The sequence below is a fragment of the Macrobrachium nipponense genome, chromosome 4, assembly GCF_015104395.2.
Source record: "Macrobrachium nipponense isolate FS-2020 chromosome 4, ASM1510439v2, whole genome shotgun sequence".
Taxonomy (NCBI): Eukaryota; Metazoa; Arthropoda; class Malacostraca; order Decapoda; family Palaemonidae; genus Macrobrachium; species Macrobrachium nipponense.
In genome coordinates, this window is record NC_061100.1 from 87,457,449 (window position 1) to 87,481,759 (window position 24,311).

Here is a 24,311-nt window from a genome sequence, read left to right on the forward strand (position 1 = left end):
GACGATCTGGTAAAAGTAGTAATTCTCCTGATAGGAGGAATTCAATATGGTCTGGTTCCCTGGAAAGGGCCGAAAGCTCAGATATTCTAGCTCCTGAGGCCAGACTTATTAGGAATAATGTTTTCCTTAGGAGCATTACATAAGGACATGACTTGTTAAGTGTCTAAAGCTAGCTTAAGGACATCATTTAAGAACCAGGAGACCGTTCGAGGTCTATTTACCGGTCTAAGTCTAGCACAAGCCCTAGGAATATAAGAAAAATATGAATCTGTGAGATCGATATTAAATCCAAATTGGAATATTTTCCTTAATGCCAATTTGGTTGTAGTAATAGTACTCGCTGCTAACCCTTTTTCGAACAAGGTTCTGAAAAAGGTTATTGCCAGATTCGTAGTCATGGTCTGTGCTTCTGTGTCTTTCAAGAAGGTGGCTAGCTTTTTCACTGCTGAATCATATTGATGCAGTGTTGATTCTCGTTTATCTGATTCTAGGAACCGGATGTTTTGAGGATCAATGTTGGCATCTTTCTGTGCCGCAAACTTCATGAAGTCCATAAAGTTAGGGCTTTCTGAATTCCTGAGGAAGCGGACACAGTCCACGTTTGTACCAACTGTGTCAGTCTGGGATTGGGAATCCGCCGGGGCCAGAGTCCTAATTCCACCAGCAGAGGGAACCAATTGCTCTTGGGCCAGTTGGGAGCCACTAGTGCGATCTGGCCTTTGAAGGTTCTGAGTTTGTTCAGAACCTTCAGTAGCAGGCTCACCGGAGGGAAGAGATAAATTCTCTTCCAGATATTCCAATCTATTGCCATAGCGTCTGTGGAATAAGCCAGAGGGTCCAGGTTGGGAGCCACATAACATGCTAGTTTGTGGTTCAATTCCGTGGCAAAAAGGTCTACTTGAAGCCCCGGCACCTGTTGGCAGATCCATTTGAATGACCCTCCGTCTAGGGTCCACTCCGACTCCAACGGAGTAGTCCTTGACAGAGCGTCTGCCACTACATTCCTCACTCCCGCAAGGTGAGTGGCTGATAGGTGCCATTGGTTCCTGGCCGCTAGAGCAAATATGGCTATCATTACGTGGTTAACATGGCTCGACTTGGAGCCTCCCCTGTTTATGCAGTGGACCACCACCACACTGTCCAATACCAGCTTGATATGGATTTTCTTGGCTGGTAAGTTTCCTCAGGGTTAGAAACACTGCCATGGCTTCCAGTAAATTGATATGTAGCTGGCGGAATGACACTGACCAGGTCCCCTGTACTTTTTTATATTGTGAGTATCCTCCCCAGCCGCTCAAGGAGGCGTCCGTATGGACTACTAGGGCCGGCGGAGGAAACTGCAGTGGTAATGATTTTGACAGACTCTTGACTTCTGTCCAGGGGTGGAGTCTCTTGCGTAAGATCGCCGGGATCCGTGATACTTTGTCCCGGGATCTCTTGTTCGCTCTCGATCGCCAGACTCGGGTTATGTCTTTTAGTTTGGCTTTCAGTAGTACATCCGTAACTGATGCAAACTGGAGTGAACCTAGGATTCTTTCCTGGTTCCTCCGGGACGTCTGCTTGCCCTTGAGAAATTATCTTGTGGCCTTGGCTATTTCTCTCCATTTTGCCGGCAGAATTGATAGGGTGTAAGAGTTTAGGTCCCATTGGATTCCTAACCACTGAAAACGTGGTGCCGGAGTTAACCGGGACTTGTTCCTGTTTATCTGGAAACCTAGGTGTTCCAGGAACTTTATCACTTTGACCGTTGCCTTGCGGCATTCTTCGGCGTCTGTGGCCCATATGAGCCAATCGTCCAGATAGGCTACTAGCATTACCCCTTGGTTCCTTAACTCCTGGACTACTATTTCTGCCATCTTCGTAAATATTCTGGGCGCTATGTTGAGCCCGAATGGCATTACTTTGAAGGAATAAGCCTTCTTTCCTAGTCTGAGGCCTAGGAAGGGGCGGAAGTGTCTTGCTATCGGAATATGACAGTAGGCATCTGTAAGATCTATAGAGGTGGTGACGGCCCCACAAGGAAGTAAGGTCCGCACCTGCGAAACGGTCAGCATTCGGAACTTGTCGTAATGAATGATTGAGTTTAGATGGGACAAGTCTAGGATCTTTTTCTTAGTTTGTTCTAGTCTTTCTTTGGAACGCTGAACTGGTGACACTACCCTTTTTCGAAGTAATCCTCGGGTATACTCTATCAGTTCTGACGTTGGTCTTTGGCAAAAGGTGTTTGATGGAGGAGGTCCTTGTATCCAACTCCATCCCAGACCTTTAGTCACAATACTTTGGGCCCAGGTGCTGAACCTCCACCGGTGTCAGAAGAGGTACAGCCTCCCTCCTACCTGGGGAGTCTCACTGGTTGCCGGATGGACAGCCACCACGGGCTCCCCGGAAGCCTTTGCCTCAGGTGGAGGCTCTTCCGCCACCTCTGTGTCGGAAGGCTCCTCTGGCACGGCTACCTCTGGCAAACCTATTATACCCCTGAAACCCTTGAGTTTCAAAGGTAGCATTGAAAGCCGGGGAGGCGGAGAAGGAGGTCGAAGCCTGGGGTTGCTGAGACGGTTGGGTCAGAAGCACGAATTGCTGCTGTGGTTGTGCATTCGACGTTGAGGGTTGACTCACTTGAGCCACCGGAACCACCTGGACCAACGTTTGTGGTTGGGAGGATTGGAAGGGTTGAAACTTCCTCAACTTCTTCCTCCCTTTAGTATTTGCTCCGGCGGACTCGGTTTTCCTTTTAGGAATGAGTCCCCAGCGAATCTTAAGACTCTGGCTCACCCCCACTGCTTTCGCCAAGACTTTGTTAACGGCAGAGTAGGGGAAGAGGTTTGCTCCCCAGATGGAGGATTTAATGAGCTTGTTCGGTTCGTGGCGGATGGATGCGTCCGCCAGAACTTGCTTCCTACAGTTCCGCCTCGCCACTACAAAGTCATATAGATCACATTGCACCGTGTGAAGTTGTGACTTTGTTAGAACCTTAAATAAGGACTCATCTGCGTAGATGAGTGACGTCATTTCAGACATGGTGGCGGAGTTGAGGGACATACTTAGTCTTAGCCTAGCGTCATATTCGGCCTTGACTAAGCTGTCCGGAAGCCTAGGAAGCCGCTTGCTGAATAGTGTGGTACCACAGTCCGGCGCTAGCTTACCCACTGAAAAGGTGGCAGGAGCATCTACCCAACAATCTGCGCTTCCGGGGAGCAGAAGGGAAGGCAAATCTGTCTCCCGGAGCTGTGGCATGGGTTTGTCTTCCATGGCTGCTTGCATCGTTAGCTCAGCCACTTTGGATAGACATGGGGTAGGGGTATCCTCATTTACCGCGAAGATGGTAAAGAGGCTCTTGTAGGCCGTCAACTTGGTATTGACGCATTGCCACTCTGTCAAACTCCGGAGCCAAGCTTGTTGAGCTTGCTCCCTGGGGAAGATGACCGTCTCCCTGGGGATCTTATCTTCCCTTATCATCGCGTCTTCTGTTAGACGGACGTAACCAATGAAAGGAAACTGAAGCCCCGGAGGATGGAACTCGAAGTATTCCAGTCTCCAAGTCCCGCATACCTCAATTGTGAGCATACCGTCCGCGAACAGTGCGTATGCTGCTGACTTCCAAGGGTTATTATTCTTAAAGGGAGGCAGCTTTGAGGAGTCCAGCATTGGCAGGGGATGAATTGCCTGTCCGGACTGAGGCTGGACTGTTGCCATCGTGTCACGGATACCCGCCACTAGAGTCTCCTGAGTCATCATCCTCTCCGATAAGGATTGGATGGACTGGCCTGAGGCTTCGAGCGTAGAAGACAGCTGGGAGAACATCTCCTGGAACTTGGTCTGGACCAAGTTTCCTACCATGTTCCCCACCTGCTGCATCATGTTCGCAGAGAATGCCTCTGGGTCAAAGCTAGGTACCTGGGTCCTAGCTTTCGGAACTCTCATTCTCGACCCCTGTTGAGGGGGAGTAGCTTTTGCCGTGTTCGCCTCGGATTCAGGAGCCGATGGCGTAGTGACGCGGCTGGTTCTGGACCTTGGCTTAGGCAAGGACTTCTTTACAGCCTTAAAGTCAACCGGGTTTTTGACTTTAGGGACCACCGAGGTTGACTTCGGTCTAACCGACTGAAGCTTCCCGGCGAATCCCTGAAAAGAAGTAGTAGAAGAAGAGAAGAAGGAAGAATGAGATGGGCTCAAGAGCAAGCCTTGAGCCCCTAAACTACCTGCCTCGTCAACATTCTTACCTTGGCCCTGGTTGTCCACAACCATGGGCTCCCGGTCCAGATCTAGGGCCGCTACATCTCCGACCACCTCCTCGCTGACTCCGTCCTCCGGCGCTGGCGTGGTGTCTGCCTGGATCCTGGCGATGATGGGGGCTGCTACCGCTGCCTCCACAGCCAATGTTTTCTTTGCTCCGGGGTAGATGAGTGCTGCCATCTCCTTGGAGAGCATATAGGGCTGTCCTTTTTTGGCATTGCGGCCAAAGCCGCCAACCCAGGCCTTCAGAGTAGCCAATGCCACTTCCTTGACGGCTTGAATACTCTGTAAGAGAAAGTTGCGTCAATTCTGAAAACTAGATACTAACTTTAGCCTAGTATGAATCAACATGATATATTCAATCTGATTCTCATTGTATCATTATCAAGAGTGGTACATACCGACTCGCAGGTGAACTCATTCACCAGTCCGTAGCAGACCTTGCATCCTTCGTGGTGCCATACCACCAGGTTCCCCACCTGGACCGCAAAACCAGCGTGGGTCCGTCACACTACATGCCTGCAGGGCTCTTGGAGGACGGCGGTGCAACCCGTCTCCAGACAACGCAAGATCTGTAAGTTGAATGATACATGAGTATCACTATTTAGACCCACCAGAGATGTGTCCGGTGGGGCGTGCATTATACTACAGTCATCGTAGGTGACTCTGGTGAAAGAATATTTTTACCACTAGGGTATCATGCATCCTTGTTCTCACTAGCTCCGGGGCCTAGCTCTTGTTCTTGTCATGCCATCAAGTATAGGCCAGATGGAACGAGGCAGGATAAGGAAAAAACCTGTCCTGACTCCGTTGGCACCGAAGACGTATAATCTAGTGAAATAAGATTGAGTCTCAAGCCCATTCTCCATTCCTCTAGGGTGAGGGATGGAAATGACAATCCAAGACAACTGAACAAGGCTGAGGGGCTAGCATTAACAAGTTACTTCGGTTTTAAATACCCAGTGGAGTAGTATGTCCACCATAGTAAACAACCTGAAGTATGGTAAGATAAGGTATCTTACTTAGATAATACTAATATGTATATGTATCTATAAACGTACATATCAATATGTGTACATATATATGTGTGTTATACATAACTAACTGATCCAACCGAAGTGGATCGTTACCCATCCCATGTCTAAATACACCTAGCTATCCCGACTCTGGGTCCGGCTTCATGGGAACAGAACAGGGGATCGGTAAAACCTTGGCCTGTATCTGGTCAGTAAGGAATCAGAGCTATTCGAATAGCCAATACCTTGTAGCCAGGGTCCCGGTTCCGCCGGAGCGGGGGACAGGTCTGGTGAAATAAGAACGTGGAAAGGGAACATGACAACGTAGTCCGGAGAGCGCACCGCCCAGACGAGCCAGGTGGCCAACCAAGGCTCGTCCGGGTAAGGCACCCCCTTACCACTCATACTGAGCATGGTGTGGTGAGCCTGCCTCCCAGCTCGTACTCCCTACTCCCCCCCCATTAGGCGAGAACTCGGGTCGGCTACGTCGCGTAGCGTGAGGCGAGTCCTATACCCCACCGAGGTGGGTGCGTGGGGGAGGGAGGTCGGCTAGAGGGGTGGCTCACACCCGATCAGCTGGAAACCCTCGCAGCCAAGTGTACAACCACGCGGTAGGAAGGATCCAACTGATCGGAGTAGTAGGCCTATAGGCCTACGAACGCATGCCAATAATAAAATACTATCCGTATCCTTGGATCTAACCATAACACATATACATATAGTACAGTCCTAATGTGGGGGAGACATGAAAAGATAAATAAATATGGAGCGAGAGAGAAAGCAATGAGTCCTCTCGAGCGGCTGGCCTAACCTTCGCAAATCGAAACGATCTGAACAGGTTGGCCAGGCAGGCTCTGAGCGGCCTAGCCTAGCTCACCAAATTGAATTATTTAACTGATAAGGCCAGGAAGACCAGGGTGGCTCATGGACCGTTCTGTATAGGCTACAGGAGGGCCAAGGCTCTCTCGTATGCAGACAAGATTGTCTTATAGTAGGAACTAACATGTAGCATATAATACACCTTGGATAGATTATTGGTTGGAATGCCAACCTTAACCCTTTAACACCGACTGGACGTATTTTACGTCAACATTTTTTGTCTCTCGGGTGCCGACTGGACGTATTTTACGTTGACATACAAAAGTTTTTTTTTTAAATTAAACCTTCCCAACCTCACAAACTGTTCTAGAGATGCAAGAGTGCCCAGGAAACTCATCCACTGAGTGGCCAAGCAGGTTAGAAGAGACAGAAAGAAATTCACTTTCTTTAAGCCATCCTCCACTCTTTGGAGGAGGGAAAAACCCAAAAAAACCCGAGTACACATCTAGCTTCATCCCAAATATATGACCTGTTGAGATGGTGTCAGCCGTGACTTCTCTAGATTCAAAAACAATCCCGGACCTTGAGTTATCCAAAGAGTCTCTTGTAGGTCATTCATGCACGTAAATTCCACTGGCAATTGAAGCAGCCAGTCATCCAGGTAAAGAGATATTTTGATACCTATCAAATGAAGCCACTTCTTCAAAGGGGCAAGCACTCTTGTAAATACGGGGGTGGGGGGTGTAGTGAGTCTGAAGCAGAGAGCCCTGAACTGAAAAACCTCTTTCTTGAACATAAACCTTAGACATTTCTTCAATTCCTGATGTATCAGAATGTGGATGTATGCCTCTCTCATGTTGAAAGAGACCATCCAGTCCCCTTAACGAATGGAAGCAAGGACTGAATGATTCATTTCCATATGAAATTTTGTTTTTGTTCACAAACTGATTCAGGGCACTCACATCCAGGACTGGTCTCCATCCCCCTGTGGCATTTGGAACAAAGAACAGTGGATTGTAAAAGCCTTCCAATTTGCAGTTTTTTACTGGCTCTATTGCTCCTTTCTTGAGCAAGGAAGCAACATCCTTCGAGAGGACTGAAAACTTCTGATCTTATGAAGTAAGCCGTCAATCCTAATGAAGTATTGCTTAATGGCAGCTTTTCCATAAAGGGAATAGAGTATCCCTCCTTTAGTATCTGAATTACCCATTGCTCTGCTCCCATCTCTTCCCATCTTTTCCAAAAAAGATGGAACCTGGCCCCCAATGGGCACATGAAGGACTGGGACGTTACTATATTTCTGTAGGTTTACTTTAAGATTTCTTGATCGCTCCTGAAGTGAAACGAACAGTTCCTCTTGGTTTCAACTGGGACCTTTGTCTCGCATCCTGAAAAGATGGAGGTTGCCAGGGGAAAAGACAACTTGGAGGAAGAAGGGGCCCAATCTTTGGGCTGTCTGGTTGATTGAGCAAAAAGGTCCTGCATGGATTTCTTATAGAGGTCATTTCCTCTAATACCTCCTGGGGAAAAGATGTTACATCCTTTGAAGCGAAGGAAACCCAAAATTCCCTTTTCTTAAGAATGCCCATAGCATATATCGAGGCAATCTCAAGCGATCATCTCTTATAACTTTGTCTGAAAGAGACAGCACATTGTGCCAATCTGTCAATATATCCTCTGGCAAATCAGATAACTCACAAATCTTCCTGGCTAAAGCTCCCATGGACTAATTCATAAAACTTAAAGCTTCAAATACTTCGAAAAGACTCTTTCTCTTCAGCATATGATCCATCTCCATAGCTGAAAACATCATTTTTATTAAAGAGAAAGTGGATCATTGAGCAGGGTCAATAAGACTGGAGAAGTATCTTTGGGAGGAAGCAGCCACTCCCAAGGAAGGAGCTTCTCCTGTCTTATAACGTCTGTATCTTCTAGTAGACAAGCAAGAAGGCGGAATACTGAAGGAAGCCTTTCCTTGCTTTCTCTTCTCCAACAGCCAATTGTCCACTTAGCTGAGAGCCTTCTTAGAGAACAACGAGAGCACCATCTTCGGAAACATATTCGCCCCCACTTGCTGGTCACTTGTCATAAACGAGGAAGCCAGAGAAGCGGGAGTTGTTGGAGCGAAGAAATCCAGAAAGCTGTGTAAAAGATATCTATGCAAAGAAGAATAAGCAGTCAAAGCTTCTTCATGATCAAAATCCTCTCCATCCGAAGAAACCGAGGAAAGAGAAGGATCCACAGGCAGAGCAGCTGAAGACGAAGCTTTTTTGAGAATTCCTATGATATTATACAGTTGCTCTCGATGGGGCTCCAACATCGGATCTTGATTCTTATCAGCCAAAAGAAAAGGATCTGAAGGCAGGTTAGGATTGGCCAAACCAGATGTAGCCAGTATGACAGAAACTGCTGTCTAACAATCCGATGGAAGTCCTGATTGGGGTGGGTGCCTGGGGTGTGCTGGAAACTCGGGCACTACCTGGCGCCCAGAAAAAGCTGGGCGCTCACCAACCACTAGGCGCTCCAACACTACTGGGTGCTCCCCCACTACTGGGTGGCTGGGTGCCCACAGGTGCTTAACCCCGGGCACTGCTGTACTCCTTGGTTAACTGTCACAATAGGGTGATCCGACACCAGAGAGCAATTGTACACTAAAGAACTCTTGTAAGGCACAGGGTGCTCTTCTATCACCGTGGGATCACCGTCTGTACTACGTCCTGACGATGGCAGTGGGCGCTCCTGAGATGAGGCACTTTTAACAGCAACTTCTGACATAGCAGAAAAAGGATCTAACTGCGGAAAGCACTCAGGACTGTCCCAGGTACTACACAGTGGATTTGAACTATCATCAGGCGCTTTCTGCCTTTCACTAAGAATTGGTGGAGACTGACCACAAAAAGAAGAGTGCCTATTCAATGGCACAATTCATTCAAGAAACACCACTGATGCCCTCCAGAAGGAATCAAATCATTAGAGCTAGATGAAAGCTCATGACCCTCTTCCAAGATGCCTTTCCAATGGTCGTATTTTGTTGCAACCTGGGACACAACAGGGGCAACTGCCCATGGGCAGACCCCACCAACCTCCCTTGGGCCTCCAGTATGCCTCCTCCCAGGTTTAGGGGAGTATGGTAATGACCTTGCCTAGGAGACTCAGTTGGTCAGACAGCCATCTATTCCACATTCACTTCACTTACACTTTTATCACAAAACTTATCCAAGAGGAAATGCATCGATTCCCCTAAATGAGCAACTGTGTCAGCAATCAGACCAAATTTTTGGTCAAACTTAGATTTAAAGCTGGTGAGACAATCTGGCTTGGAAGATTGGGAGCTAGGAGACAGAGCAGGTGGATTATGAGGAGGGCTGGAAATGGGAGAAAGCAATTTAACAGGAGAGGAGACAATACGTAAAAACAATCATTTTACTAGTAGAAGGAATGCTGCCCTGACTAGCTAACGATTTTACTTCAGCTCTAGACGCTGCTTTCCTTTTACGGCCTCTCTCTAACTTTGAAAGGTGAGACGCTAAAGTTTTCCAAGTTTGTGCATCCCTCCTCCTACATTCCTCACATGTCAATTTGCTAGAACATACCTGTCCCCTGAAAGTAGTGCACAAGGTATGCGAGTCATAACTAGCTTTGGTAAGTCAAGTATTGTAGCCTTTGCTGCAACACCGAATACTAGAACTAGTGTCTGACATAGCTCACTAGAAAAGTCAAAATCAGACACTAAATCAGAAAAAATCACTAATGCAATGATTTGAATTCCTGAATAAATAATAAATGCTGAATGCTACAGTGTTAAAATACTTCACCAAGGTGAAAATATCCAACAAAATCCAAAACTCAGCTGTGATCTTAAAACCGTGTTGGTCTTCAACCAGCAGAAACAAAGTTGGTTTCTTGGCTGTAGTTATTCCTCTCTTACCCCAAAATTGGGAGAGGCTATTCACCAGTGTAAACAATAGACTATCACTGCTACTGGTTTTCAAAATTTAAGATGCCATCTTTACTCTTAGCTAAGTAATTACTGGGTAAGTTACTTAAATAAAATGAAGAATTTACGGGTAGCCTGAGCCCTGTCAACATCATTGATGAAAAATTTTGTCATAAAGGAATGATATAAGAATTACTTATAGGGCTGAACTATTATTGGCTCGCAAGCATAAACAAAGCCTAGTTGATGAATCAACTCAATAGCCCAGAAATAACAAAACTAGTAAAAGCTCATCCTGAGATTTCATTAAAGATTACTCAATATGCATTCCAGTGGGAATGCCCACCACTGAAATCCAGTTAAATAACCGTAAAATAATGAACAAGCTACCGCCATCACTGGTATTTACCAGACAACAGCAGGAACAAACTGAACTTGCTGCTCACAGTTGTTGTTATTCTCCCACAAGTGGGTGGGACTGGGTCGCCTGCACAATAGTTTGAAGTATTATCAGCAAATTATAGTTATGTAATTACTGGGTAAGTTACTTAATTAAAATTTCAGAGTGTGTTGACCAATTTTGGTCACCACTCCAGAAGACAGACAAAGAAAGATTAGAGGTACAGTACAACAAATAAGAGCAACCAACCTTACAACATCATCAGGCACCTTGCATCTCACAGGTATAACATGGACTGTAAAGAACTACCTTAAACAGAGTAACAAAACTACATCCAAAGGTTCAACACTAGCCACAGTGGGAACTTCCTCATAAGAGCCTAATTTTGGAGCAAACTACCAGCTGAAGTTGTGAATAGTAACTGCAACCAGACATATCAAGAATAGATTAGATAACATGACTGACATTCTAAAGTGATTTTTCTTATTATTCTTACTGCCATACTATGTCACTTTGGATAGACTAAAAAGTTCCTGAGGTACCTATGTCCATGTAATTTCCTGCAACTTCCATCAAGGAAACTATTCTAAAGTAAATGAAAACAATACTCACAGAAGTATGTATGATAAACTCATTGTACTCTTGACATCTCTCACTCTCTCCACCCCTGCCTCAGGAAATCTTCAACCACCCATCCACAACATTAACTTCTCACACACTAAGCTCATCTTGCTCAGGAGCGATCATCAACAGAGTACTCCAGCCCACGAACATTCACCTTCACCCAAAAACTCTCCCAACAACTCAATCTGGGCATTCTTGCACATTATAGGAGCAGTAATAATTGATTAGTATACCTCAAAAGGATTCCTATAGTACATGTAAAGTAAAAAAAAAGTGTGAAAAAATCTTACCATGATTAACACTAAGACCAGACCCACGAGCAACACTTAGCAGTTGTTTTGCAGCATTATGATGAAGAAGCATTCTCTTCTTTATATCAAGATGAGAGACAACTTCAGTTATGGGGCGTCCAACATTGCCTTCAGGAACTTCAACATTTGTCAGAAAAGCAAGAGTAGAAGCAACATCTACCTGTTTAACTTCTCGTGGTTTGCCGCCCCTAGAACCAAATTTCATTTAGAAATATGTGGAATTGAACATTAGAGTAACTTCCTACCAAAAAGTTGGAGTGCTATTTTAAGTAAGTACATGGTTCTGTGCACCTTCTACAATAAAAATATCAATAAACTTGCTGAGCAAGTAAAATATACATATGTAGTACATACATGTATAGATAACAAACAAATGTACACAAACATAGGTAAAATATCAATAAGCTAAAGATGACAAATGCCAATGTCAGTTAAGACAAGTACAAAGAACATATTTCATGCAGAAAAATATTAGTTTTGGAGAAATTTTAATCCCCACAGTTACCGATGGAGAATCATCATTTGCAGTAATTTCTTTGGTCCAATCTTGTAGTTTAAGTCACTTTCTTGGATTTTTACTGCATTCTAGTTACGTACTAGGTCATAATTTAAAGACACTGATAATGAACAACTTTAAACTTAAAACAGTATGTTTTGAAAGATATGAAAGCATCAGTGGAGATAACCATATTTCCAGCCATATAAGATGCACTTTCTTCCTAAAAAAATTCTCTCAACAATCTCCCTGCATTTAACACCCAACTGGGTAGGTTTGAGTAAACCTAGGGTTTTTGGTTACCAGTACATATCGCCATATTTACTTAAGTATTATTTGATGTTGTATACTGCGTGATCCTAAAAATTTTGTCCTTAAAACATGATTTCATCACATATCTAGTGAATTGTGCAAGTTGTATTTTTTGGTAGAGTACACTATGATTAATGGCCTAAAAGCACACATTCAACAAGCTAAATGTGAGTCATACCATAAATTCAACAAAGCTTACTAAACTTATGGTTTGTTTAATCATTCTTAACTATTTCTAAGAATTAACAAACACATTATTTCATGCAAAACACTAACATAAACAATTGCAAGTAATGACAAAAACAACCAAATCGCAAAACAGCTGTTTCCAGTTTTAAACTGTAAATACCACATGTTTATTAAGAGTTGCACTATTGGTGTCAGCTTGCTATAAACTTAATTCCCAATGGTGACATTCTTAAAGAAACCTTCAGAAAGTATACCTGTACCACTGAATTTAAGCTGCAGCTAAAGAAATGAATTCATAACTGACAACATCACATTTTTACTTTATCTAATATTCAATGCAATTACGTATATATAAAATAAAAGCTGCATTTGCACAAGTGTATTGTGTATTAGTGCTATCCCCTAAAATTGGGATAAAAACAGTTCTGAAACATCACATGATAGCAAAGCACATATGGCAGACTAACACCTAAATATCAGTGTCTGGCACACCAGTTCCATGATGACTCCAGAATGAAATAGTATACATGTACCGGGAGTTTCAAAATTAGAGTACAAATGGAAAGTTACGAAGTTTTCTGCTATAGCCTACCTCCAAGTACATTATCTTAAGTTTCTATTAAGCTATTTTTCATTTTACATTTCTTGTATTTTCAGACTGAGTAATGGAGGAAATCAGATGGACTGACCGAATCCGGGCTATAACCTTCAGAGAGGCCAGGGATGCTGGCGCATCCTTCACTTCATGTTCCTGGATAGCTAAATACATTAAAAGAGATGAATCCTTTGTTAAAGGAAACTGGAACAAAAATCCATATGACTGTCATTGCGAAAAGAGTGAGAATCATGGAAGGCCTGAAGTCCTTTCTCAGGAGTCAAAAGAAAGTTTTTACATAACGTAAATTGGCCCTTGAACTAGAAACAAAAAGGGGAAAGAAGAGAAGCTATAGTGCTGCATATTGGCACTTGAACTTGAAACAAAAAGGGGAAAGAAGAGACGTTATAGTGCTGCATATCGTGAGTTTAAGAAATCTGGTATCAAGCCATTTCATGTTATCAGCAAGCCCAACGTCACTCACCAACAGAGAGAAGACCGTGCATGATTTTGTGGTTCATTTCTTAAAGATTGGGATGAAGCTGACTTTCTCCATGTTGCCACATCAGATGAATTCTTCACTTACACAGTCAGGAAGACAAATCATAAAAATGACATCATTTGGGCTGCAAAGTTGGATGATATCAGCGATGACATGCTCTATTGCCAAGTTGTGAAATTTCCTGAATGTTTGGGAATTTTTCTGTTTCACAGCCAAATCGTTAATGTGGATCATCAAAGAAAAAGGACAGTCATGGAATGAGGAATACTTCAGAGATACTGTGCTTACTGGTGGAGTATTTCCTTTCCTCAAAGATCCTGAAAATGTGTTATCTGTTGAAGAAGTCACATTTTTGCATGATAAGGCACCATGTTTCAAGGCTCTTCAAACACAGGAGCTGCTTCGAAACAGTGGTATCAATTTCTTCTCGTCAAGTGAATTTCCAGGTAGCTCCCCCGACCTTCATGTGTGTGAAGAAGGTGACCGAAGTGCTCAGGGAAATGGAGTTTGAGTCTCAGCTTTTTTGTGATTTGCTGAAATCATACCCTTCAAGAATGCATGCTGTGGTACAGGCAGATGGAGGCCACACAAAATATTAAATACTCAGAGAGAAACTTAAATAAATACTTGTACTGAATTACTTTTGTTTTTGTTCATATCAATTTTAGTTTATGCTGTAGAGGGGGCTCTAATTTCCAAACACCCTGTATATAATTGGATACAGTATGTAAAACAAGTTTTATTGAAATATTTTTTCAAATAGTACATTTGCAAATGGATACTGCTAGTGTAACAGCCTAGCTGTTGCCAACAATTCACAAACACACACACATTTTGTATCTTATGTATGGTGTGATTTCATAAAATAAAGATCAAACTTTTTGTGGGGAAGTTGCATATGTTAGTATACAGCATATGGTAGACCAACATCTAAACACCACTGTTTGACACAATTCCAATATGACTCCAGAATTAAATATACATATTTATAAATTATCAAATAACAATTACAAATAAAAGATGCTAAAATATAAAAATTGTTTGATATTAATCAAAAGTACATCATTTAATGACCTTAAGTTATTTGATTTCCTTAAACTTTGTGATTTACCTAGCTACCATAACACTTTGTTCTTTACTTCAGTGATAAATAAATCAGTTAGATATTAAAACCAAAATTTTACATGAAACCTGTCTTGATATGACATGGCTTATAAATATGAAACAGCACTGTCATCAGCCTTGCCAACATGTGGGTTTTCACTGGTAAACAGTAATTTCCATAAACCCTTACTAAAGTGGTTCAAATTCCCAGCTCAGTGATAGTTCTTCTGTGAATAAAATCCTTGGTAAATCTGTTAAGGTAATAAAATGAGGGGAGAGCTATAAAGTTCAAAGAAATATTTTTTATTTACTCGATATATCTCTTGCCAAATTATGAGTGTCTCTTATACTTCACTATGAAAAGAATGTAAGCCTTTTGAAATTGAAGCTGGGTTTGAATAAAATACAAAATAAATGAGGCAAGGCCAGGAAATTATGAAAAATGACATTTTTATTATAAAATAAATTTGTATATACTTACCAAGTAATTACATAGCTATAGTTTCTACTTTAATGGGAGCTTGAAATGTTAAAATTCATGGTAGCACTCTTTTGTTTTGGGTGAAGGTAACTATCCCCACCCATTTTCGGGGAAGAATAGGTACAACAGTGCTAACAGGCTCAATTCATTTATGACCCATGTCCATAAGCAGGGAGGTGGGAGGGCTCCCATTATGTAATTGCTTGGCAAGTATGTGTATATGCAAATATTTTATAATAAAAAAGGGATTTTGACGAAGGAAAAATCTATTTCTGGGCAAGGACCTGTGTCGCCCAGAGAAATGTCCCTTTAGCACACATTTCTAAGGTATAAATATTGCTATAATACCAGAGAAAAAAGCTAATATGGAAATGCCAGAGTATTCTGGCTCGCTCACCTTATTTAAGGTGTCGGTATGGTTTCTGGGGCGAGTGAAACCACTACCAAAGGTCCTTTGCCATTTAGATTCATCCTTCTTCAATATCCCTCATCTACAGAGGAGCTGATCTAAGGCCCACTACTCGTTACCATTACGGCTAGCGCCTATGACGTCATTCCTGCAGATGGCACCCAAGCTTGGGCCAAGACAAAGGGGGGGGGGGGGGGGGGCTAAAAAGGAAAGGGTGGGATTTCACTGGGCGACACAGGTCCTTGCCCAGAAATAGATTTTTCCTTCGTCAAAATCACTTTTCTGGGCTCAGCCTGTGTCGTTCCGTGAAATAGTACCAGAGAAATGGCCATACAAGCTTGGAAAGAGGAAGCACACAAGTAAAAGGATAGGATAATCAAATTCAATTAAGGTTAATTGCTATAATCTAGATATAAGGTTACAGAACAAGTAACAACAGAACAATTCCAACCTTAACGCTAATCCAATATACAAAACTTAACAGTTACTTAAAAGTGCATAGTAAGACTAAATGCAAATTGGGACTAGTCCCAAATACAAAACATATGGAAATTATCATAAGTATATACAACATGTGGCATCCAAGGTACAGTACAACTACATTGATGACTGAGCTACGGCAAGAATGCTAGCGAGGCAGGTAGGAAAGAGAGATATAAGGAGAGATATAGAGTAAACTACTTACTACTAAATTAAGCAGTCAGGGGAAACTGTGTTTCCGGCTGCCACTGCTGGAAATTTAAGGGCTTCCAAGGACTCAAGATAATGGCGCTCGAATACTCTCGGAGACCTCCAGCCCGTGTACTTCCCCAGATCATCAAAATTCATGTGTTGAAAATAATTAATAGAGGCAGTTACTGCCCTAACATCATGTACCCGTGGGAAGGACTGCGGGTTGGCCTGTCTTATAAAGTATAAAATCTGTTGTCTAATTCCTTTTAAGGAAATGGTGCCTCCCTTCTCTCTAATGAACAGAGGGCCTGAAGATATCAAGGCAGTTCTACTTAGATATGCTCTTAGTGAAGTAACTGGACACAAGGACGGGTCCTGTGGAAGTGGGACAACCTTCCACGGGGCCCACCTATCCAGTTGGTCCCCATTCTTAGCTAGAAATTGGCGATCTGGAGAAAGTAACACTTCTCCTGAAGGGAGAAACTCTATATGATCCGATTCTCCAGATAGAGCCAAAAGCTCGGAAACTCTGGCTCCTGAGGCCAGACTTATTAGGAATAATGTTTTCCTTAAGAGAACTATATAGTCACATGAGTCATTATCAGCGTCCGAGGCCAACCTAAGGACATCATTTAAGAACCATGACACAGACTTGGGCCTCTTGGATGGTCTGAGTTTAGCGCAAGCCTTGGGGAGAGACGAAAAATATGAATCTGTTAGGTCTATTTTGAATCCAAACTGGAAGATCTTCCTAAGAGCAGACTTAGTAGTAGTAATAGTACTAGCTGCTAAACCTTTCCCAAACAGTGTCCTGAAAAAGGACATGGCCAGATTCGTGGTCATGGTTTGTGCATTAGAGTCCTTCAAGAATACAGCTAGTTTTTTAACTGCTGAATCGTATTGACGCAAGGTCGATTCCCGTTTATCAGATTCTAAGAACAAGATGTTCTGGGGATCGATATTAGCATCCCTTTGTGCTGCAAACTTCATGAAGTCCACAAAGTTAGGGCTCTCTGAATTCCTGAGGAAGCGAACACAGTCCGCGTTTGCACTAGTTGTGATAGTTTGGGATTGGGAATCTGTTGAGGTCGGAGTCCCAATTCCAGTAGAAGTGGGAAACAATTGCTCTTGGGCCAATTTGGGGCTATTAGAGCAATGTGACCTTTGAACGTCCTGAGTTTGTTCAGGACTTTCAAGAGAAGATTCACTGGAGGAGAGAGGTAAATCTTCTTCCACACATTCCAATCTATAGCCATAGCATCCATGGTGTAAGCCAGAGGGTCCAGGTTGGGGGCCACATAACAAGGGAGTTTGTGGTTCGACTCTGTGGCGAAGAAATCTACCTGAAGCCCCGGTACTAGTTGACAGACCCAACTGAATGACTCCTTGTCCAGGGACCACTCCGACTCCAGCAGAACTGAACGTGATAGCGCATCCGCTACCACGTTTCTTACCCCCGCTAGATGAGTGGCTGACAGGTGCCATTTGTTCCTGTCTGCTAGTGAAAATATGGCTATCATGATATGGTTCACGTGGCTCGACTTGGAGCCTCCCCTGTTGATGCAGTGTACTACCACTGCACTGTCCAGCACCAGCTTGATATCAGATTTCTTGGCTGGATGAAGCTTTTTCAGGGTGAGGAACACTTCCATAGCTTCCAGTACATTGATATGAAGCTGGCGGAATGGTAGGGACCAGGTTCCCTGTACCTTTTTGTACTGTGAGTAACCGCCCCAGCCGCTTAGTGATGCATCTGTGTGGATCACTAAGGCCAGCGGAGGGAATTGCAGCGGAATTGTCTTCGACAAATTCTTGATCTCCGTCCACGGGCGGAGCCTCTTCCGTAAGATCGCCGGGATAAGTGCTAGTTTGTCCCGGGATCTCTTGTTTGCTCTTGAACGCCAAACCCGGTTTATGTCCTTTAGTCTGGCTTTCAGAAGAACGTCCGTTACTGAAGCGAATTGGTGAAAACCTAAGATTCCTTCTTGGTTCCTCCGGGATGTCTGTTTGCACTTGAGAAATTATCTGGTTGCTTTGGCTATTTCTCTCCTTTTCAACAGCAGAATTGATAGAGTGTGGGAATTTAAGTCCCATTGAATCCCTAGCCACTGGAAGCGGGACTCCGGTGTTAGCCGGGACTTGGTTCTGTTTATCTGGAAGCCTAGATGTTCCAGAAACCGGATTACTTTGACCATTGCTTTGCGACATGCTTCGATGCTTGTGGCCCACACGAGCCAATCGTCCAGACAAGCTACTAGCATTATTCCTTGAGACCTTAGTTCTTGAACAACTGTCTCCGCCAATTTTGTAAATACCCTGGGGGCTATGTTGAGCCCGAATGGCATTACTTTGAAGGAGTAGGCCTGCTTTCCTAGTCTGAAGCCTAGAAACGGGCGGAAGTGTCTTGCTACTGGAACATGATATTAGGCATCTGTAAGATCTATAGAGGTGGTGACGGCCCCATGGGGAAGTAAGATCCGCACCTGTGAAACGGTCAGCATCCAGAACTTGTCGCAATGAATGAATAAGTTCAGACGGGACAAGTCTAGAATTATTCTTCGCTTGTTTGAGTCTTTCTTTGGCATGCTGAACAAGCGACCTTGAAATTTTAAATGCTTGACTCTTGACACTACTCCTTTTTGAAGGAGTTCTTGAGAATACTCTACAAATCCCGCTGTTGGTTCCTGATAAAAGGTGTTGGATGGAGGGGGACCTTTCAGCCAACTCCATCCTAGACCTTTGGACACAATGCTTTGGGCCCACTTGCTGAACCTCCAACGGTGACGAAAGAGGAACAGCCTCCCTCCTACCTGGGGATTCTCACTGGTTTGAGGAAGGGCGTGCACCACGTCCTCCTCGGGAACCCTTGCTTCGGTTGGTGGCCCTTCCGCCGCCCCGTTGACAGAAGGCACCTCTAGCTCTGCTACCCCTGCCAAACCTGTTAAAGGTTTGAAAGGACTGGTTTTCAAACGCTGGGTTGTAGGCAGGGGAGGCAGTGTAGGAGGCTGAAGCCTGTGCCTGTTGCGGCGATTGTGTCAGCAGCACAAACTGCTGTTGTGGCTGTGTCTTAGAGGTAGAAAGTTGCAGTACCTGAGATACCGGAACCGCCTGTACCAGAGTCTGTTGTTGAGGGGCCTGGAAGGGCTGGAACTTCCTAGGTTTCTTCTTCGACTTGGGATTCGATCCGGCGGACTCCGGTTTCCGTTTGGAGACGAGTCCCCAGCGAACCCTTAGGCTCTGGTTGAACCTGACCGCCTCGCAGTGAACTTTGTTCACTACCGAGGCCAGGAAGAGGTCAGAGCCCCATATGGATGAGGCTAAAAGCTTGTTAGGCTCGTGGTGGATCGTGGCCTCCGCCAGCACATGTTTCCTGCAATTTCATCTAGCTATGACGAAATCATACACGTCACATTGCAAAGAGTACAAAAGTGACTTGGCGATGATCTTGAATAACGGCTCTTCTCCGTAGATTAGAGCCGATACTTCTGTCATAACTAGCGAGTTGAGGGACCTGCAAAGCCTCATCCTGGCGTCATACTCAGTTTGAATGAGGTTCTCTGGCAGCCTAGGTAATCTCTCGCTAAATAGCGTGATGGTGCAGTCCGGCTTTAGCTTACCTACAGAAAAGTTGGCTGGAAGATCTACCCAGTGATCATCAGTTCCGGGGAGCAGCTTGCAAAGTCAATTCTGCCACCTTTGACGTGAACAGGATGGGTGTATCTTCGTCCACGGTGAAGATTGTGAAGGGGCTCTTGAATGCTGTAACCCTGGTATTGGTGCACTGCCACTCCTCCAGGTTATGTAACCATGCCTGCTGCGCCTGGTCCTGGGGAAAGAATTACAGTTTCTTTTGGGACCTTGTCTTCCCTCCTCATAGCTGCTTCTGTGAGGCGGACATAGCCTATGAAGGGGGGCTGTAATCCTTGCAGATAGAACTCGAAGTCCTCAAACATTTGAGTTCCGCAGCCCTCAATTGTCAGCATGCCGTCCACGAAAGGAGCATACGAAATACCCTCCAAGGGTTGTTCGGAGTAAAGGGAGGAAGGGTAGACGAGTCCAGAATTAGCAAGCTCTGAGCTGCCAGGCCGGACTGTGGAAGTCCTGTCAATGCATTCTCCTGGAGACCTGCAATAAGGTTCTCCTGGGTAACCAGTCTGTCCGAGATAGCCCGGATAGACTGCCCTGAGTCCTCTAGGGAGGATGACAACTGCACAAACATCTCCTGGAACTTGGATTACACCAAGTTCCCGACCATGCTGCCCATCTGCTGCATAATATTTGCCGAAATATTTGCAGAGAAGGTGTCAGGGTCAAAGGGGGAAGGTTCTACCTTCTCCTTAGGAGTCCTGGGTCTGGCTCCTTTTGAGGTGGACGCCTCAGGGTCGGAGGAGGAGGGCTGAGCCCTCTCCTTAGAAGACTTAGTCCTCGACCCTTTAGAATAAGAAGCCAGCTTAGCCTCGTCAGCTCCGGGATGGTGAGCCGGAGACTTACGGGCAAGGCTGGTACCTGACTTCTTCGACAGGGACTTCTGCAGCGCTTTAAAGTCTCGCTTGCCTTTGACTTTAGGGATCGCCAAGGTGGACTTCGGCCTGACCGACTGAAGTCCTCCGGTGAATCCCTGGAAAGAGGTTGAAGTTGAAGGGGAAGAAGCTCTAGATGGACTCAAGGAAAGCCCTTGAGCCCCTACAGTTCCTGCCTCACAAACATTCTTACCTGTGCCCATGACTTCAACAGCCATGGGCTCGAGGTCTAGGTCCAGGGCAGCTACTTCCTGCGCGACCTCCTGCGAAGCAGCCTCCTCCGGGGGCTGTGAGACTTCCTCTTGGATGGAAGCGATCAGGGGAGCTGCCACTTCGGGGTCCACGTACGACGTGCTCTTCCCGCCGGGGAAGATGAGAGTGGCCATCTCCTTGGAGAGGATGTAAGGTTGGCCCTTGGTGACATTATGGCCAAACCCACCAACCTAGGCCTTCAGGGTGGCTAGAGCAGTCTGCCGGACTGCTTGGGTGCCCTGAAAGAGAGGGTTAGCGTTAACACTTAAGACTACTTAGGTTAAACTGTAACTTAACTTAACGGACATATCAAACAGATATAGCTGTCATTGGTACTCATTGTATTACTGTGTAGACTCCGAAACGCCACCTACCTTAGAGGAGACCTGGTCTACGAGCTCGTAGCATATGAGGCAACTCTCATGGTGCCATACCAGGGACTCGTTGAGGCGGATCGCGCAGGTGGAGTGGGTCCGGCAGACCTCGTGCCCACAGGGGTCTTGAAGTACAGCATTGCAGTCAGACTCCATACAATGGGTGACCTGCAAGTGAAATGACACATGAGTATCACCACTAACCTTCCGGACTAGGTCCGTGGTTGTGGTATGCCATGACGCCAGAGTGCTCCGGTGTTAATAAGTAACAAGGTCCAGTCTCTACCTGCTCTTTGGCCGTGCATTGTGGTGAGGCATCCGACAGGAGGCTTGGTAGAACCGCTTGAAACAGTGTGTTTCCGGCGATGCCGGAGAACAATGTCATCACTGAATCAGGATAACCACCTATTCCATACGCCGGAGCAAGGAGTAGTCCGAACAAACACCGGGTGAGGAGCAGGGGGAGACCAGGAAGAAGTAAAACGGCGGAGTTTGACAACTCTGCCGTAGAGGAACTTAAAACTAGAGTAAATTGGGAGATGATCCCTGGCGGGGTTGTGGGACTCCGCCAATAAACTTAAACTTAAGGTAATGGATGTCTTTATATGTAAAAGAACATGCATCCAACAAGCGTATCCTTAAAGGGAGGCCGGAGCCTCCACAACAGTTCACCAACCCAAGGCGGACCTGACTACGCCTGGGTCCTGAATCCGCCGGAGCGGGAAGGAGATGGTGACTAACGGTAAGGAAACGCGACCCGAGAGCCGAGGAGAGCCGAGCTCCACCGAGCCTGGTGGCCAACCGAGGCTCAGCCGAGCAGGGCTCCCCCCTACTCTACTGGGGAGAGTGGCAGAGAAGCAGGCCCGCTCGTCGAGAGCCCTCCAGCCACCTCCCCTGTCCCCCTCGAGGGGGGGGAAAGGGAGGGTTGCTCGGATTGGCTGCCTAAGACAGTATGAGCGAGCGTACCTCCCCCCAAGGTGGGGGGAGAGGGACTGGAAGGGCCAAGGCGGGGTGGCTCATAGGCGGTCGCCTGGAACTCTCTCGGCCAGGTGAACATCCACGCGGTGAGAAAGGCCAGGCGATCGAAGGAGGCCTATAGGCCAACCGAAGCTGTCTCAAAGAACATGTAACATATAAAATAAACATCCTATCCTAACACGGGGGGAAAGGAAGAAAAGTTAGATGGTAGAGAAAGGGAAATGTCCTGGAGAAGCTGGGCAGAGCCAACCGGGAAGGATGGTCAAGCCTGGCAACTCCGAGCAGCTAGCCTATATGCCGTGACGAAAACACGCGGGGCAGGCGGCCAGGGTGGCTCGAGGACAAAGGGAGAACAATCAGGGTCCTTCGGTAAGGGCGCCTAACGAAGAGGTAACCTAACAACTAAAAGATACATGCATGCATGAAGATCTGAGCTGAAAGGTAACGACGTAGGCTACGAGCTGAGCGCGAGCTCGGACAACATCCGCCGTGTGGATAAAATAACAAAAACGTCAATAAATGCATTACTGAAATCATAGGAAGGTGCTGCTAAACAAAGAATCGAGCCCAAATGGTATAGGGGACCGAATGGGACACGAAACTAGGTAACACGAGGGAGCGAGTCGAGTATGGCGGCGCGGCGACGGTGCCGCATGGGACGCCGTCTTATAAAAACCTAAATAATTTGGTTAAACATGCCAAGGGGAGCCCCTAAATAGTGTCAACCATTAATAGCAGTACTTAACTTGGATGCAGCAACAGCTTGACGTTCCATGACGGTGGTGAAAGAATTCCACGAGAAAACACAACACAGAGAAGAAAAAACACGTGTGGTGTGGGTCGTGCTATCGAAAGGAATGACCTCAGAGGCGCTAGCCGTAAAGGTAGCGACTAGTGGGCCTTAGATCGGCTCCTCTGTAGATGAGGGATATTGAAGAAGGATGAATCTAAATGGCAAAGGACCTTTGGTAGCGGTTTCACTCGGCCCAGAAACCATACCGACACCTTAAATAAGGTGAGCGAGCCAGAATACTCTGGCATTTCCATATTAGCTTTTTTCTAATATTTATACCTTAGAAATGTGTGCTAAAGGGACATTTCCCGGAGCGACACAGGCTGAGCCCAGCAATATCATTTTTATATAAGTAACTTACCAAATACTACATTAATTACATAGCTGAACCTCACATTGACAGGAGGTGGGCTATATGGACATACACTATTCCAAAACATATACCGTAAATAGAAAATAAATTTGAAGTAATAATTTAGCTGGCATTGTTAAATGCTTGTTGTAACCTTAACGGGTGAGGGAGCTACAGCAGGTAATTACCGTCTCTGGTCGTTGCTCCTCTCGACCTGTAGTGGCGCGGCATCAGAGCCATGAATCACCCCTACTTGTAGTGGGTGCTTTGCAACCATGGGAAACTTCTGCTTGTTACCTATGCTAACAATACAATTATAAGCCCTTGCACAGGGATCAGTACAATAATATATCCGAACACGACCTACACCATATCAGAAACACCACACATCCATAAAAAAAGACATGGAGGGTACTCTGGTATACCATACCTGCAGGCTCCCCAAACAGACTCATCAACCTTAACTAAGGTGAGGATATAGATACATAGGAGATGCATGCCTCCCCCTTGTTCCCCAGTATCTTACCAGCCATGGAGAATGAACCTAATGTACTGCTATTGTGGTAGATTGTTTCTACATCCCATAGATACTAAATCAAGTGAGAGGTTAAGCTTGAACACTAACAAAGTTGTGACTGCTCTTATTTCATGTGCCTTGACTTTCAGTAATGGGAAAACTTCTTCTTGAACTTTGGAGAGTGATTCTATAATAACACCTTTTAAAAAGAAAGAAAGAGAGACCTTTGACAAGGCGCATACTGGATTTTCAACAGAACACCAGAAGTTCTGAGAAGGGCCTCTGATTTTCTGCATCCTTTCAATATAATGCTATAGAGCCCTAGCAGTACAGAGCGATGTCTCCTGATCTGTTGGACCCAGAATATCCGTTAAGACTCCTGACTGAAAATGAATGGGACCAAGGTTTGGAAGGGTTTTTATTTTTGG

The 24,311-nt window shown here is 45.2% G+C and overlaps 1 protein-coding gene across 1 annotated transcript in view; it reads right to left on the minus strand.

Annotated features, from left to right (window-relative positions):
• Positions 1 to 24,311, minus strand: part of LOC135211432 (GPI ethanolamine phosphate transferase 2-like) — a 468,113-nt gene that overhangs the window by 196,553 nt on the left and 247,249 nt on the right. Inside the window, exon 7 of the mRNA XM_064244742.1 lies at positions 11,317 to 11,525. Coding sequence (XP_064100812.1) covers positions 11,317 to 11,525 — 209 coding nt within the window. The remainder of the gene's footprint in view (positions 1 to 11,316; positions 11,526 to 24,311) is intronic.